This window comes from Meles meles, chromosome 17, assembly GCF_922984935.1.
Source record: "Meles meles chromosome 17, mMelMel3.1 paternal haplotype, whole genome shotgun sequence".
Lineage (NCBI taxonomy): Eukaryota > Metazoa > Chordata > Mammalia > Carnivora > Mustelidae > Meles > Meles meles.
The window spans coordinates 26,541,783-26,559,326 of record NC_060082.1 but is presented as its reverse complement, the minus strand read 5'-3'; the positions used below and the strand labels follow the sequence as shown (position 1 = coordinate 26,559,326).

The window sequence follows — 17,544 nt, the reverse complement described above, 5'->3', positions numbered from 1 at the left end:
CTCCTGACCGCTTCCTACCTGTGACTCCAGGACATCAGAGCATCTCAAACCAGAGTTTCCTGGGAATCGCTCATAGGATGCACACTCTGGGGCACATTCAAGTACACAACCTGGGGGGACACCTCTATGTCCCTTAGCTTTGGAGATGTCCTGCTCCAGAGACAGGGATCAGGGTATAGTTCCTAACCTACTTCCACAGGGGAGCAGAAGCCCTCTTGTCAACTGCCCAACAGCCAGTGGTCTTGGTTTGCCCAAGGGGTAGCCCAAGGGCTAGGGGAATGGACAAGTGCTCTGCAGACAGATTGTCAGATTCTTCTCCAGATCCCTTTAGGACTGGCTGATCCAAGAATGACTTTGGGAAACCCGGGGAGGAGCTCTGGGCAGCTGGGCCAGCCCCATGATGAATACTCACATCAGCCAGCAGGAAAGCATCCACTTCATTGTGGTACGTGTCAAACAGAAGATCCAGGGCCTGCCTGGGGAGTTGGGGACAGGGAAAAGTCGTAGGAGAGGTCAGGACAGACCCAGGGTACTGGGATACCCGTTATGTCCCTCCTTCCCTATAGCTCAGGATTCAGGCTCTAGTTTAAAGGGGCTCCCACTCTTTCTACAGGTTCACCACCCCTCACCTGGAGAATGATGGCAAAGTGCTAGAGGGAAGAGATGTAGCATGCCCTAGAGTGGGGATCTTCTAGAATACTCTTGGGTTTCACCCCAGACAACTTACGAACCCCTGGCCTGGCAGAAAGGCAATCAAGGTATCCGCTGGGGTCCCTTCACAGCTCCTGTTTGACCCACATCCAAGAAAGCACGCACACTCACCTGCTGATGGTCTGTTTTACTGGCCTCTCTTGCAGATGGACGAGGTAGTTCAAGGTGGAGGGGCTCTGGTCATCATTCACCTGTATAAGAATCATCCTACTCAGAGAGGAGTGGTACCTTTATCCCAACCCAGAGCTCCTACCCTACTCCCACAGAATGTGTTCCGTACCACCTTAGACCCATTCCATCTCGCCATCCCCGCGTAGCCATCCACTACCCACCCCCTCCCTCACCCCCTGCCCGACACGAACCGTCCGGGCCAGGTCACTGCGTACGGCTTTCTGTTCCATCAACTGTAGCCGAATGTCGATGTCGAACTTGCGGCAATACTGAATGTACTCGTGGCTGCCCAGGGCATGCTTGCTGGTGGAACAGGGGGGCAAGACCATTAGCACCGTGGGAACTTAGTGGGAAGGGAGATGTATACTTTAACCTCAGGGAGAGAGAAACAGGAGGAAGCGGGCAGTGAGGGGGTACTACCTGGGCTCCTGGAAAATGTCATTGTAGAGCTCAGGGAAAGAAAAAGAGGTCTGTCTAAAGAAAAGCCACCCAATACACATAACCTTGGTCTGTACTAACGCTGACCTTCCTAGGCATTTATGACCTGTATCATCATCCCCGATCGCTCCAGGGGTAGGCCTTCTGGAGAGGGGGTACAGAGACTTCTCGGGGGTGGGGGGCGGTGATTAAATCCCATTCTCTTGGCTTTGGTAGACAGGACACCTTGGAAGTCACCTGTGCTCTGACTGGGGCATGGAGCTCTCTGAGCGACACTTGACACTCTCCCCACCCCGCAGTCCTCCATCTCCCACCCTCTTACCATCAGCGACTTGGCACTGAGGCCAACCAAAAAGACCCACCAAGATTCTAGGTGTGTTACTCCCAAGCCCAAACAATTCTGCCTCTCCCCTTCCTCCATGACTGTGAATAATGACACACACCTCCACAGACTTCCTGACCAACACCCACCTGCAGGCCATTCACTGCTCAAGGAACAACACGTGAGACCATATCGACCTGAGTCTCAGTGGAGGCCTCGGGGGTCCCTCCGTGACCCAGCCTTTTCCTCCCTCCCAAATCACATGCAAGTTAGAAAGGAAACTCAGGAGAAAGGGCAGAGGGAGTCTGCCCTGCAGACCAGCACTGCGGGCCTGGGCCGGGTCCCAGCAGCTGGGTAACAGAAGCCGGAAAGGGACTTCCTTCCTCAGCAGAACTGGGAATCGAGGCCAGAAATGGAAGGGAGAGGAGAGGAGCAAAGGGGAGGAGCCTGTGCAGAAGCCCAAGAGGTGGTGGCCTCAGACTGGTCTGGGTCCAGCTGGGATTGAATTGAAGGGCTTCTCCACATCCCGAGGGGCCAAGCCTCAGATCTAGGCCCCAACCTGCCAAGGCTGAGCCAGAGCTAAACCCTTGGGGTGGAGAGGCTGGGGAAGGGGGTCTGGTGGGAGCGTCCCAGGAGGAAGGAAGAGTATGGTGGGTGGTGGCGGAGGCAGCAGGAAACCCAGCCCCCCACTGGGGCCGTCTCAAGGTTCTTATCTGAGAGCAGCCTGCATCCTGGACCCACCACGCCCCCTCAGCCTTGGGCCCTCCTGGGCCAGGGTAGGAAACCACAGGAGTTCCTTGGGAGCCAGCAGCTTTCTGGAATCCCCGGAGGGTCTGTCCACGCCCACCCAAGGCAGCTGTGCTCAGGGGTCCAGGCTTTCCTGCTGGGTGGGAGGGAAGAGAAGAGCCTCGGAGGAAGAGGGGGACTTTGGGACCAAGAGTCGTGGCCACTGGGGTCCCCTGGGGTCTTAATTGACCTTCTCTGTGGAAGGTCTTTGTCTGTGCGCCTTCAGCTCAGAGTGGGAGGGGCATGACCCCCGGACCACTGACCGACTGCACCTGACCATGAGCACTCCAGCTAGGTCTTGGCAGGAAGTCAGAACCTGACAGCTTGTCCACCATCTTTGGCCCTGTGGGAGTATCCAGCTGACGTGGATCCCCATGCTCTCTTCCCTTTGGGCTGGCCCTTCCCTGCTCACTGGGTCATTCTCACGTTCAATCCTAACTACATCTGAGGGAAGAAACTGAGGATCAGGGTTTTACATCTAGTAAGTGGCAAGCCATGGCCCAAACCGGCCATATCCGTATGATCCATTATGCCCCTCACAACAGTGCCTGGGGTCCTCTCTGCCAGGTGACCCTGAGTCTAGGACCCCTTCTTATTCTTCTAGGGAAGGTGAATACACACTGAACACACCTAACAGGGCTCCTGGGGCTGCGCCCTGCAGGGCCCTACCCTTCCTTTCCCCAGGGTGGAAGAAACCAGTCAAGAACCAATCAGGCGGTTGGCAAAGCACCCTTGAACTGAGATCCAGGCTCCTCCTCTCCCCACTGCCAGGGCCTGCTTTCTCTCAGTGGCCGGGGGAAGTGGGCAGTAGGCACTCAGAGGCCTGGGGAGGAAAGCACATCTCTTTTTTCCTTATCTGCTGTCTTCTGGCTGATCCTAGAGCCTGCCCACAGCCCCATCCCGTAAGGGGTATACCCCCTCCTCCTCTCGCCCCAGCACCCAGAGCCCCAGGGCAGTGGAAAGGGCACAGCTATAGCTGGTGTACATCAGACTTTCCAGGAGGCGGCCCTGCTGCCCAGGGCATGGACGGACAGAAGCCGCAGGCAAGCCTTTGGGGGACAACCAGCTGCACATGCTGCTCGGGGGGGGAAAGGCTTACTAGCAAGGAAACAGGGAAGAGGTAGCAATTGTAATTCCTCCCCTAAGTTCCCCAAGGGCATTTGTGCCCAGTCCCCCATTCGCCCCTGGCCGTAAAGACACAGTCTAAGAGAAGCAGAGCTCTGACAGTCCCCTCCCCCTGGGCCCCACATCCGCATCTCTCCACATGCAGACGTCTGCAAGCAGATATGACTTCGTCTTTGCCTGGTCCCAGCTCCAAGCTCTTTCCACAGCAGACTTGGCTCAGAAGCCGGCCAGCCCTGCTGGAAGACAGAGTGCCTGGGGAAAGTGCGACGTGGCTGTGCGTGTGCCCAGAAAGCAGCCGTGGGATCAGGGAGGGGCTGCCGGCCCCAGGCCGCGAGCACAGCACCACCCCAAGGAAGCCCCCTGACAACCCTACCACCCAGGAGGCAGGGGCCGCTTCCTACCCGCTCTCCCCACTGTTCACTCACTTCTGCAGGAACTCCTCCAGCCCACAGGGCTTCAGCACAAAGTTCCCCACGTCCACATCCCTCAGTTCATCGTGGGTGTAGCACAGAGTCTGGTGGATGAGCAAGTCTACAGTGGAAGAACCTGCAAGGGTGGTGGGGCAGGGGAGCAGTGATGTGGGGGGGCTGGGGGAGCCGGGGCAGGTGGAGCTCGGTGTCCCCGCGCTGACTGCCCTATTCCTGGCTAAGCATTCTCCAGCGCCACGGCTATCCAGATAAAGTAGGCAGACACACAGTTTCGGCTTGGGGAAAATGACCGTGGGCCCCCAAAGCTGGCCCCAGAGCCAGTCCCCTAGAGGAGTGTCCCCATTCCCCTCATCAGGGCCACAGGCTGGGTGGGACTGGAGGTCAAAGGATCCTAGAGCCCAGACCACGGGCATCCCTGCCCCGCCTCATGGGATGCTCCTTCGCTCTCCCCACTTACAGTTGCAGGTAAAAGTGAGCGGCTCCTGTAGGCTGTCACACAACACGGTCACCTTCAGGTTGACTTCATCCCCGAGGTGCTCTGGGCTTGGGGTGACAGCGCTCCAGACATATCCGGTGAGGGAGTAGTCTTGGATGTCGGAGCCAGAGCGAAGGCTGTGCAGGAAGAGAGGGAGAAGGACCCTCGCTGTGCCTTCGGAAGAGAGCAGTCGAGAAGACGCCTGCTGGACCCTCCCTCCCTGAGGCCAAGGGCCCTCCTCTCCCTGCGCAGCCCGGCCCTCCAGGTCTGCAGTCCAGGATGGGAGCAGTGGGGAAGCCGCTCTGGGAAACCATGTACTTGACACATTTGCTACAGTTACAAAAGGGTTCCCAAGCCCATGGTAAGGTCAGCTCCACCGGGACAAAGCTTTCTGGGCTAAATCCAACGGGAAATTCTCCTGACTCCATTTCCTTTCTCTTTTAGCTCTGGGTAATGTTCACTTTGCTCCATCCAAGGCGCATTTGCTCCTGGGGGCAACCGAGCCTGAAGCCACCGGGATCATTTGTCTGTTGGATCGAGGGTTCGTGAACTTTGCCCAAAATGTGAAACTTCTAAGATTTCAAAAAGCCCACGAACACCTGTTGTAGGAAGCACCCCACAGCCATGAATGGAGATGGATTCAGTATGGCTCTTCCTCCTTCCTAGAGAAAGTTCTGAGTGGGTTGGCCCTCCTCCCCAGCCCCCAGAGCCCTCCCTGACACCCCATTCTTTAACTCTTACACATCCAGCATGTGGCAAAATGCAGCAACTTCCTCATCTCTTTCCTCTGAGACCTCGAACAATTCATGGCCATTGGCGACAGCATGGCGCCGCGAGTCCGCCTTTAAGAGAAAAGCCACCGACTCAGCTTGTTTTCCCTCATGGCACCCCGTTCCCACAGGTCGCTCCCAGATCTAAACCCTGAAAGTCTGGGTGTAAAGGCTTTTTACGCATTGAATATTCAGGGGTGCAGGAAAAATGTGGGAAATCCAGGAATATCTTTATCTGCAGTCCTAGGAGACTGGGAGCCAAGTGGAAAGAGAGAACTTGAAGCCTTGGCTGAGGTTCGAAGTCTGGGTGGGATGGATGAGAACGTGGCCAAACCTCATCTTCCAGGATGGGGTGGGGCAGGACGGGGCGGGGGACAGCAACTCATAAGCTCAACCCAGGTTAGGTAGCACACAGCATTGCTGGTCCCCAGGGCTGGCTCCCTGGGGGTGTTCCCAGGGGCGTGGCGGAGAGCTCTGCAGGCATCCCCATCCCAGTGTGAAGGCCAGGGCCAGTGGGCTGCCCAAACAGTGCCCAGGGAGGCTGGCCCCGGGGCGAAGGCCTCAGCATCCACAGCAGGCCGCAGGGACCCAAAGCAGAGAGAGACCCGAGAGCCCCAGACGGAGGCAGTGACTCAGACACACGTGCGTGTTCTCGGTCAATGCTATTTGAGGAAGAAAGTATCAGAGCGACTTTCTGGTCAGGAGAGAACCTGAAGAAGGCTTAGCTCCTCCTGGCTCCCAAGAGCCTTTCAGTTCTGATTGGCTGGAATGTCGGGGAGACTGCCTGGGCCCCACTTCCTCGCCAAGAACCTGTGCGTGGTGGGGGATTCTCTCAGATGAAACGGCGACCTCCCTCCCCGCACAGAGCTGCTTTCAGTCACCAGGAAGAAGCCCTCCAGCAAGGCCTGCAGTCGGGCCCCAGGGAGGAGGAAGTGGTGGGGGGAGCTGGGGCCTGGCAGGTCTCTGCCCGACAGGCTGCCCCATGGGAATGAAGCCACCGCTCAGATGAGCCCCAGCCTGCATCCGGGCGAGGCGGCCTCTGCCAGCAGCTGCTTCCGGGGAGCTCAGGCCTGTGCACAGAGCAATGTCTCACCTCTCGCCCTCCCGCGGCTATTCTCGTGTTCTCATGTCCTCCCCGCCCCTCGGGGCAGATGGCAGCAACTGAGCTCCTCATTTGAATATCCAAATTGTTTCCTCGGAGTGACCCCTCTCATTAGCCTTGCTCCCAGGGTGAGTGTGGAGGGGTGCAGAGGGGAGGGCGGCAGCGGGGGCGGTTGGCATGTGAGGCCCTTGCTCTGCCAAGTTCCAGCCTGTGTCCCTCTCACAATAGTACCACTGTCAGCAATTAACCCACAGAAGTGAGGGGGAGAGACTGACAGAGACAGAGACAGAGAGACAGAGAGGAGGGGAAGGCAAGGGGGATAGAGAACAGAGTAGCTACTGAAGGCCATTTTCATGCCCTTCAGTACCACTCCCTGGCTCCATAAGAAAACAAAAGCCACTTACGTTTGCCCTGCTGGCAGGCCCTGGTGCCATCGCCCGATGCTGGCTGGGGGAGTCTGCCGGGCGGAGGCTGGCAGCGGGGGTATCAGGCTGGCATTCGGAGCCAACCGTTTCCAGAGCTGGCTCTGCAGGCCTGGGATAAGGAGGGTCCCTCCGGCTGGAAGCCCGGTGGAGGCGGGGTGGCGGGATGGGCCGAGGGCCCGAGAGGTCCCCCCGCCTGGTGGGATGAGCCCCTGCCCCGAGCTGAGCGGGGGACGACCAAGGCCGCATTGCCCCCCTAAGAACAGGCAGGAGCTTTTTGCTCTGCCCAGGACACTCTGGACCACGCTCCCTCTCAGAACCCTGGTGACACACAGGGGTTGGGGAAAGGGTGAGGTGGTGGAAGGAGGCGAGAGAGATAGGGAGCAACAGACGTGACCACCTACCCGGGTGGCCTGACTCCGAGCAGGCCCGGCTCCGGGTGAGGAACTCGGAGCTGGGAACAGGAATCTCCCTGTCCCTATAAATAGCGGGAGCAGCCCCACCTCTCCGAGCAGGGCCTTTAAAAAGCCCTGAGCTCCAGAGTCGTGACTTCTCCCAGAAGCTGACTCTGCTCTGGGGGACTCTCTTAGCAGAAGCACAGGAAGGAAGGACCACGTGGCTTTCCCAGAGTTGTGAAGGATCCCAATTGCTGGGACACAGGGCGGGAAAGTCCCCGTGTCCCTTAGACAATGGATTAAGGAGGAAACAGGGATGGAATGAAGTGGAATGCTGTTCCTACGGAAGGAACCGGCCATGAGGGTATCTCTTGATTCCCTCTGGGGTCGGGGCTTTCAGACCCAAGGGTGAAACTCCAAGGGTCCTCAGGTCCCCCACCCCCCGCCACATGGAGATGCTGCGGACACTCTTTTAAACCAGAAAAAAAAGATCAAAGCTATCCTGGGACCTCCCCCATCCTTCTGGGTGGATACTTTGCTATTTTGTACTGTGTACAAATATGTTTTCTAAATATTTTCACTGTGAAAGCATGTGGCCTGTGGGGACGGCAGTGCAACGTGAATGTCGCTAATGTCACCGAACTGTACATGTCAGATCGGCCAAGACGGTAAGTCTTGTTCTCTACAGTTCCCTGAGTAAGAGAGAGAGGAGAGAGAGACAGGCAGAGACACAGGAGAGACAGAAATAAAAGCAGAGGGACAGAGGGGTGCCTGGGTGGCTCAGTGAGTTGAGCCTCTGCCTTCGGCTCAGGTCATGATCTCAGGGTCCTGGGATTGAGCCCCACATGGGGCTCTCTGCTCCACAGGAGCCTGCTTCCTCCTCTCTCTCTGCCTGCCTCTCTGCCTACTTGTGATCTCTCTCTATGTGTCTAATAAATAAATAAAATCTTGAAGAAAAAAAAAAAAAGCAGAGGGACAGAGAACAGAGAGAGAAAGGCAGAGACAGAGTTGGGGAGAGATGGAGAGACAGAAAGACAGGAAACAGAGGGAGACAGAGGGAGACAGAAAGCTGGAACCAGCAAGCTCCGGAACAAGAAAGACCAGAGCTGTGTACCTTGGACTGTCAGGAGGGTTGCTGACGGGTCTGGACCAGGGTCTGGTGACCAGTGAGCACTAAACACTGGTTAATGCCACGACTGAGCCTCCTCATCACACAGCGCTTTGGGCAAAGCGGGTCAGAAAGCAGCAGAAGCAACCTGCTCCAGTCCACAAGGCCACTCGGCCACAAGCCACCACGAATCCCCTCAGCCCGGCTCCGTCCTCACCTCATGAAGCGAGCACACGCTAAGAACTGAGACACCTGCCCCTGCAAGGGCTGTTTGGGCACAAAACTCAGCCCTGAGAAGGAGCCATGTCTCCGCTGGTGCCCCTCTTCCTCTCCCCAGCCAGGGCCCAGGGAGCAGAAGACAGGGCAGAGGGGTGAGTGGGGAGCAGATCTGGATTTGGAACCACAGAGAAGACAGGACTACCCTTTTGTTTCCGAATGGCGCGCTTGGAAAGGCAGAAGGAATGCAAGGAGGTCCTCACCGGGGCGGCAGAAATCCGGCGGTTCTTGCCTGGGGTCGTGTTTTTCCCATTAGCATAGCGGGAGGTATAGGTGCGCGGCGGCACCTGAGGGGGCATGGTCTTGCTCCGGGCCACCGGCTTCCCAGGAGTGTCCTTGCCGCCGAAGTCCAGGGGCCCCCGGCCCTCCTTCCAGCCCCTCGTGGTGTCACGCAACATCTCTGCATCGTAGGTGGACTTTAGGTTGAGCCTCGTGATCGCGTCGTTGATACCGTCATAGTCCACAGGCCCCAGGAGGCGCCCCGGACCCCCACCCCCCAGCCCCTCTTCCTCTAGGATGCGGCGCCCTAGCAGTTTCCCTGCAGGCTGCTCCACCGCAGAGAACGTGTTGACGTCATTGGGCTGGGAGATCTTGGAGGAGGAGGGAGACCCCTTTCTGGGAGGCAGCGGAGGGGTGTCCCAGATAGAGACGCGGGGAGGCAGAGGAGGTGGGGACAGTTTCTTGGAAGAGCCATCTATGTCTCCCGGTCCTAGGTCCCCAGGGGACAAAGAGAGCCCCTCATCTGAACCATCAAAGATGTAGAGATAGTCTTGAGCCAGAGAGCCTTTGGGCCAGGGATCCGGGCCAGGCTGGGAGCCCTGGGAGGTAGAGTGGTTGGATAACCCTTCCTGCGGGGAGAGTGAGTTGTAATTGAGGGTAGGATCGGAGCCAGAGAGACCGCGTAAGAGCCTGAGGTCCTTCTGCCTTCCTGCTGGCTTGCTGTAGAAGTCTAGGACGGGCTCGTCCCAGCTGATGAGTGAGGGGTCGGTGTTCTGCTTGGCTCTGCTCTCCTCCTTGTCGTGCCGGAGCCGGGACAGCGCGTCGTACTCCATCTGCAGGGCTTCGGCCATGGCCAGCTCTTTGCGGCTGATGCCCACCGACTCCAAGGACTTCCAGTGCTCCCCATTGCCCTGAGTCGAAGACATGGTGAGCATGGGCGATGGAGGAGACAAGGAAGTCTTCTACTTCCTCCCAGTGTCAGGTGTACAGGATTCTGGCATGGTGTCTGGGCACCTGCAGGCGAGGGGTAAAAAACATCAGTCATTCAACCACGAAAAAGACTTGAATGAATGATGTGACTTGGGTGACACAGTCTGGAGCCACTGCCTCCTACTTGAGTGTCTAGGACAGATGGAAAGAAATGAAAGGATGGAGACGAAGAGAGTTACCAAGACAGCTCTATTACTGAATCCATCCACCCACCTTTCCATTCATCTATCAATGTCTGGTCCCCCACTCCCATCCTCCTCTCTCTCCTATGCACCCCGAGGAAAGAAGGAAGCACCCTGCATCAGCCAAAAGGAGATGGCAACAGGGGCTCTTCAATCCATTTAAAGAGGACCATTCACGGGACGCCTAGGTGGCTCAGACGGTTGAGCGTCTGCCTTCGGCTCAGGCCATACCAGGGTCCTGGGATGGAGTCCCTCATCGGGCTCCCTGCTCAGCGGAGAGTCTGCTTCTCCCTCTCCCTCTGCCTCTCCTTCTGCTTGTGCTGTCTCTCTCTCTTTCTCAAATGAATAAATAATCTAAAAAAGTTAAAAAAAAAAAAAGAGGATCATTCTTACTCCGATGGTGGGCAAAATAGGGCAACCACATCGGGAAACAGGCAGCCTCTCGAAAAGGCCAACATCTACCTAGCACAGGACTCGACTATCCCACTCCCAGTCACTTACCCAAGAAAAACAAAAGCACGCATCCGCTCAGACTCCTGTGCGCCCGTTCATGCCGCCTTACCTGCCGCAGCCCCAAACCAGAAACCCAGGTCTGTCCACCAACAGGGGAAGGGATTAAAATAGGCGCTTGGGTCCACAAAATGACACTAACTCAGCCACAAAAAGGAATGAATTATGGACACACACGCTAAATGGATGCATCTCAAAATAACTGTAACAGTAAAAGAAGCCAGACAAAAAAGTACCAATACGTAGGGTTCCATTTATATAAAATCCTGGGAAAGAAAACCTACAGTGACAGAAGGCAGATCAGTGGTTATCTGGGAAGGGGGGAAAAGAGAGAAGGATGACAAGCTTAAAGGAGACTTTTGGGGGTGACAAATATGTTCATTAGATTGTGGCAAGGGTTTCATGGCTATTTATGTTTGTCACAACTTATGGGATTGTATGCTTTAAAAAGGTACAGTTTATTATATGTCCATTATATCTCCATAAAGATATAAAGTTGGGGCGCCTGGGTGGCTCAGTGGGTTAAAGCCTCTGCCTTCGGCTTGGGTCATGATCTCAGGGTCCTGAGATCGAGTCCTGCATTGGGCTCTCTGCTTGGCAGGGAGCTGGCTTCCCCCTCTCTCTCTGCCTGCCTCTCTGCCTACTTGTGATCTCTCTCTCTCTCTCTCTCTCTCTGTTAAATAAATAAAATCTTTAAAAAATAAAAAAAAAAGCTATAAAGTGAAACAGTCCAATGAAACAGACCTCGTGACCACTCCGCCTGCACTAAGATCCTCCTCAAACAGACCGACATGAGACATAAAACAAAGCCTGGCCAAAGGTGAGACCGGGGTACCGGAGGAATAACAGGTGTGCCATACGGATTCCCCTCGGCCCTCAGGAAGCCGGGCAGAAAGGCAAGGCTCCCAGGCCAGCTGGTCCCGGCTACAAGCAGCCCCCTTCACACACTCCAATGTTGGTATCCTTTTCTTCAGAGCCCATGCCAGGAAGACAGGCACTGAGCGAATGGCTGTCATGATGAGGCTCGCCCAGCCCAGCGGTTCTCAACCCTGGTTACCCATTAAAAACACTGGGGGCACTTTTTAAAAAAGTACTGATGGCTGGGTGTGCTTACGAGATTCTAATTTCACTGGTCTGCGGTAGAGCAGTGGTATTTTTTAAAACCCCAGGAGATTCTGGTCTACGGCTGAAGCTGAGAACCACAGACTTCTGTATGTATGTGGTTCAGATCAGGCGAGGCGGGTGTGAAGTGGCCATTTCTGGCTCTTGGCGCCAGCAGCCAAGTTCACGATTTCACACAATTATCACAAATGATTCATTCTGTTGTATGGCTTTACCCAGCAGGTAATCAACACGAAGCATGTTGCTCCTTATGATTCGAAAGTTGAAAACATCAAAAGGAAAAGGGTTCAGGTAGATACTTGGGTGGCAAATTTCATCAGGTCCCAGATGAGTTAGGACAAAGGTATCCCTTGACCTGAGGTGCCTGCCCAGGACGTCTCCATCAGGCCTGGGCACAGAATCCTCTCCTGGAGGGCCGTGGCTGACTTGGTGAATTTCAGCAAGTAGTTCCCTGAAGATTGAGCAGCCCAAGCCCAGCCTGGGGACATACGAAGTGACTCTCTGCCTGCTGAGTCTGCCCACCCTTCAACAACTTCTTATTGATCACTTTTTACCCCCAGAGAGTAAGAGGGAGTCTTACTATTTGAAATCCAAAGGAATTAGATGAGCAGACGGAGATACCCAGAACACAGCTGCTGGGAGTTGGGAAACTGGTCCCAGGAAAGGGTCCTGATATTTAGACAAGAGACGCCAGATAAACGCTCCAAGCTGGACCAAGACTTTTAGTTCAGACAGTGTTAAGACTCAGGGGTGTCTACACTTGGCCTCATTCTTGGTGTTACACATGCGCACCAGCGCTCGCGCGCGCGCGCACACACACACACACACACCCCAGCCATCTCCTCTCTGGTTGTACAGTTTCCTGGGCTCTCCACCATTTCTGGGCTTCTCTGTCCCTCTGGAAGTCAGGTCAACCTGTGCTCACCCCGCTGTTCTTGGTGTCACAATGTCCAGGAGGCAGAATCCCCATCAGCAGTAAACACCAGGGACATCGAGTGTGACTGGGGTCCTGTCACCAGCACAGCTGGGATGTGCCCTGAACACCTGCAGTCCTGGGATGAGGCTAATACTCAGGAACCCTAGGGGGTGTCTCTGTCCCCATGGGCGGCTCACTCTGGGACCCTCGCTGGGCTTCAGTCGGTGCCTGAGGCTAATCAGTAGATTGATTCTGGGAGGTCAGGCTCAGTGCTGCTACCCTGGAGCTCAAGGCCCATGGGGACATGACACACACCCTCCCTGTGCTCTCAGGGCTGGGCTGTCACCCACCTCCAAAGAGGCTGGACCTCTGGTGAGTCTTCTGTCCCAACCCCGGGCCACAGGGCCTGTGACCTCAGGGAGAGTCCCTCCTCTGCACTCACATGTGGGACCTCTGACAGAAAACTTCTGCGTCTGGGTGGTCTTGGGTGATAGGAATTCCTTCTTCTAGTCATGGGTGCCTGAAGGAACAATCACTCTGTCCTGAACGTGCCGAACACAAGGCACAGGAAGCTGAGCTGTGCCCTCCCGAGTCCTGTCTGATCCCGAATCTTTCCTTCCTGGAGGCTCTGTCTGGGCTTGGTTAACTCCATCCCAGAGATGGCTCTGAAGTTCATAGGAACAGCTTCTGGAGTTTTACTGGGCACCACCTCAGGACTTTTTTAGCTGCAGGACCAGACCTGTGATACAAAACTCATGACTATAATAATAATAATAATAAATCAAATGATTTTAGAAACAAGATTATAGACCCCCCTCCCTATTCAACTGAAAATAGAAGGCATTTCTCTTCCATTGTTTTTCCATCCACGGTTTTAACCCTAAATTCTATCCATTTTCTCTGCAATACATGAAGATCTGACCAAAAAAAAAAGACATCTGGGTGGCTTAGTTAGTTGCCAACTCCTGATTGGGCTCAGATCATGATCTCAGGGTCGTGAGACTGAGTCCCACGGCAGGATCTGCACTGGGCGGGGAGCCTGCTTGAGATTCTCTCCCTCTGCCCACCACAACCCCTGTTCCCATGAGTGCCTCCTCTCTCATAAAAAAAAAAATAATAAAAAAAATAAAAAAAATTTGCCTTCGCCAGGCACCAGTCTAATAAAGAGGAAAACTGAAGCCATTGGAAATAATCTAACTTCCTGCCTCTCTCACGCACAAGTTTATCCACACTTGCACGCAGTCTCCCTTTCTTCCTTTGGGTCTCAGGGGAAGCGGGTTCCCGCCTCCTGTTGAGGCACAGCGTCCTGGGGCTCTTACCCCATCCACTGCTTCCCCTCCAGGAGGCAGCCCCCGGAAGTCCCTCCCCTCTGCTGTACCTTCGCCTCTGCTCCTTACTGGGGTCTCTCTTAGCACATAAACGTGTTCAGGCTGTTTCTACCCTTAAAAAGGAAGGATAAAAAAACAGAAACAAAAAACCCTACACCCTAAGCACCTTCTCTTGTCTTTTTGTTCTCTAGCCAATACCTTCTCGGTTCTTCCTTCCCAGCTTACCCTTCAGTTCACTGTGATCTGGCTTCTGTCCCCATCCTTCTACAAAAACCACCGCAGCAATGATGTCCAGGCCATCCTGTCCCACAGGACTGACTGACTGACTGACTGACTTTCTTTCTTTCTTTCTTTTTCTTTTATTGAAGATTTTATTTATTTATTTGAGAGAGAGAGCACAAGCAGGGGGGAGAAAGAAGGGAGCACAGGGAGAAGCAGACTCCCAGCTAAGCAGGGAGCCCGATGCAGGACTCGATCCCAGCACCCCAGGATCATGACCGGAGCTGAAGGCAGATGCTTAAAAACTGACTGAGCCACCCAGGTGCCCCTCCACAGGCACCTGTGTGCCCAGACATGATTGCTACATTTCATTCCCCGGACCTTCCCTTGGCTTCCATGACACTTTTTTTTTTTAAGATTTTATTTATTTATTTGACAGAGATCACAAGTAGGCAGAGAGGCAGTCAGAGAGAGAGGAGGAAGCAGGCTCCCTGCGAAGCAGAGAGCCCGACGTGGGGCTCGATCCCAGGACTCTGGGATCATGACCTGAGCCGAAGGCAGAGGCTTTAACCCACTGAGCCACACAGGCGCCCCTCCATGACTTTTTTCTTATTCTCCCCGTTCTTCTTGGGCCTGCTCTTCCTTTGGTCACCCCTGAAATGGTGTTGGCTCAGGACTCAGCCACTGTTAACACCCTCTGCTCGAGCAACCTTGCCTCTCATCTCCCATTCGTTCCATTCGTGTGCTGGAGCATATCCAAAGGGGCATCTCGCCCTTCAAGTTGATATGCCCACCCATATGTCCAAAAGTGAACTATCACCTTGTCCTTTCCTCCTCCCTCCTGGTCCCCGACCTTGGCAAAGGGTACCCGACAGCCACCCAACATTCATCCTTCATCTGGTGCCCACAGCCAGTCACCAAAGACTTCATCAAGAAGCAACTTTTCCTCATTAGCATTCCTGAAGCTAGTCCCTCCCTCTGTCCCAAGGGCTGCCAGCCGGCCCTCCCCGGCCCTCCCTTCCTGGGGGCCCTTATCTTCTCCCATCTGAGCTATTTTCCTTGGGCTCCTAACAGTTCTTCCTCCTAAGCTGCCCCCTCCTTAAGGCATTGTCCCCAGAACAGCTAGAGGGCTCTTTCTAAAGGGTAAACCTGATCGTCCCACTCCCTGCTTGCACACCTTCAAAGGCTCTCTATTTGCTTCCTTTACACATCCTGTATCACCGGCCCCATCTTCCTCTTGGTGGCTGCCATTCATTGCCCTGGACACAAAATCTCACGGATTTTGTTCAACATCTTCCTTCCCGTGGGCAAGTCCTTCCCAGCTCCCTCTCGCTTTCTGCCTGTGGGACTCTTAACGCACCCCTCAGACTTTGCTCAGACATCCCGTTCTCGGAAGCTTTCTCTGAAACCCCGGATTGGACTAAGGGCCACTTTGTTTGTTTGTTTATTTATTTATTTGAGAGAGAGAGAACATGAGAGGGGAGAGGTCAGAAGGAGAAGCAGACTCCCCGCTGAGCAGAGAAACCCCAGTGTGGACTTGACCCTGGGACTCCAGGATCAGGACCTGAGCCAAATGCAGTTGCTTAATCAACTGAGCCATTGGGCCACTTCTTTATGCTCCCAAGAGCACCCTTTACATACCTCAAATATAGTCTTAAAATAGTACATTCAAAATTAAATATGTATGGACTTGTCACCCCACCACACCACCATTACGTTCCTTAAGTTCCAAATTCACCTCATTTCCACTGAGAAATGTACTTGATCTGGGACGTAAGGTCAGCGATTTTCAGTGGCAAGAGTTTCGGGCGGGGGGGGCACCTAGGTGACTCAGTCCGGTAGGCTTCTGCCTTGGGGTCAGGTCATGATTCCAGAGTCCTGGGATCAAGCCCCGCATCAGGATCCCTGCTCGGCAGGAAGCCTGCTTCTCCCTCTCCCACTCCCCCTACTTGTGTTCCCTCTCTTGCTGAGTCTGTATCAAATAAATAAAATCTTAAAAAAAAAAAAGTTTCTAGGCAGAAGACCAGTGATCGGGGGCAGCTGGTATCCTTCCTTGGGGTCCTACAAACAGGGGACTGGGTATCACCTCACCGGGCTGGGTTTGGCATCTGTAAAGACAGGTGGGCGGACAGACAGGACTACCCCACAAAGTGCCTTCCCGCTCTGGGCCTCTAAATGCTAACCCACTGGTTTCCTTGAGTCAGATTTCTCAGAGGACGCCCAAGTCACATCCCGGAGCTAAGGGGCAGCCTCAGCCCTGGGAGGAAAGAGAAGAAAAGGCTCACGGGTGCTCCCCAGGCCTGGCTCCTGAGGTTCTTCCAAAACTGGAATTCAGATGAGGAAAGCTGAGCTGCCCCTAACCACCATCCCCTGGTGTCTGGCCAGGACTCCACCAGACGGTTAGCCGTGCGAGGGATCCGAGGTGAGGAGGCGGAGAAGCAGCAGCCCCCGCAGGACCAGGAGAGCCACCCCTGAAGGTGGAGGGAAGGTACAGAGCGGCAGCCAGGCGCAGGGGAAAAGACAGAAGTCAGGAGCAACATTCCCAACCACCTGGAGGTAGAGTGAGCAGGCTTCCTCGAAGAACTCAAGCCCCAAAGTTCAGTTTCTGGGATGGGTGGGAATACACAAAGTATTTTAGGAAACAGAGTCTCATGCTTCCAGCCTCCCCCTCCCCTTCCCCAATTCAGCTCCCTCTCTGCCAGCCTCTGCTGGGTTGGCAAATTAGAAATTGCTCTGTTCCCCTTAGTCCTCAAGGGCTCCCACGGATTCTGGGAAAAAACACATGTAGGTTCCAGGAAAGAGGTGGGGTGGTGAGGGCCGGGGTCTCTGCAACCCATCCAGGAAGAGAGAGCTGAGTACTACCGCGTCGCACAACTCCAGGGGGCAGCCACACACTGGGGTCCACATGACTGCCACCCTCTGACCACAACAAAGAGAACCAGGAGAATGGCGCCCGCTGGGGCTGCATGCCTTGGTGGCGCAGGCTGTGTTGTCTTCTCAGGTCCATCTTTCCGAGAGCAGCTGCAAACTGTCCGGGAGACCAGTTCCCGCCACATTCCCGTCACCACCCGCAAGCACGCACTGTCTACACCTCCCCACATCAGCACGCGCTCTTTCTCTGTTTAACCACTTGCAAGGAAGATGCAAGCGTTTCAGCTCTAAATCCTTCAGCCTGAATCTCCAAAGAACTGGGTCATTTTCCTACATAAACACGACGCTATTAGCACACTGTTGACTTCAGTAATAGTATCTAATACAGAGCCCACATCTGAATGCTCGCGATTGTCATCTGGGAAGTTTTTCCAACATATGGATTCCTGCCCGCCCCACCACCAGAGGCTCAGCTGGAGCTGGGAAGGTTAGCATGCCCTGCATCATGAATCCAGCAAGAAGGTGTATCTGCAGTTTTTCCAACATACGGATTCCCGGCCCCTCTTCTGGAGGGTCTGACTTAGTAGGGTGAATCCCTGGACTCTGACCATTGCCAAGCCTCCCCAGGAATTCAGATACGCCGCCAGGTCTGACCCTA

General features: G+C 54.9%; 1 protein-coding gene across 3 annotated transcripts in view; it reads right to left on the bottom strand.

Moving 5' to 3' along the window:
- PIK3C2B (phosphatidylinositol-4-phosphate 3-kinase catalytic subunit type 2 beta) overlaps nucleotides 1-17,544 on the bottom strand; it is a 66,433-nt gene that overhangs the window by 33,587 nt on the left and 15,302 nt on the right. For all 3 annotated transcript variants that reach the window (XM_045982094.1, XM_045982095.1, XM_045982096.1), the window contains exons 2-8: nucleotides 8,733-9,762; nucleotides 5,198-5,298; nucleotides 4,439-4,593; nucleotides 3,979-4,099; nucleotides 1,074-1,185; nucleotides 823-902; nucleotides 413-476 (exon numbers count right to left, since the gene is read on the bottom strand). In XM_045982094.1, coding sequence (XP_045838050.1) covers nucleotides 413-476; nucleotides 823-902; nucleotides 1,074-1,185; nucleotides 3,979-4,099; nucleotides 4,439-4,593; nucleotides 5,198-5,298; nucleotides 8,733-9,683 — 1,584 coding nt within the window. In that variant the 5' untranslated portion in view covers nucleotides 9,684-9,762. The remainder of the gene's footprint in view (nucleotides 1-412; nucleotides 477-822; nucleotides 903-1,073; nucleotides 1,186-3,978; nucleotides 4,100-4,438; nucleotides 4,594-5,197; nucleotides 5,299-8,732; nucleotides 9,763-17,544) is intronic.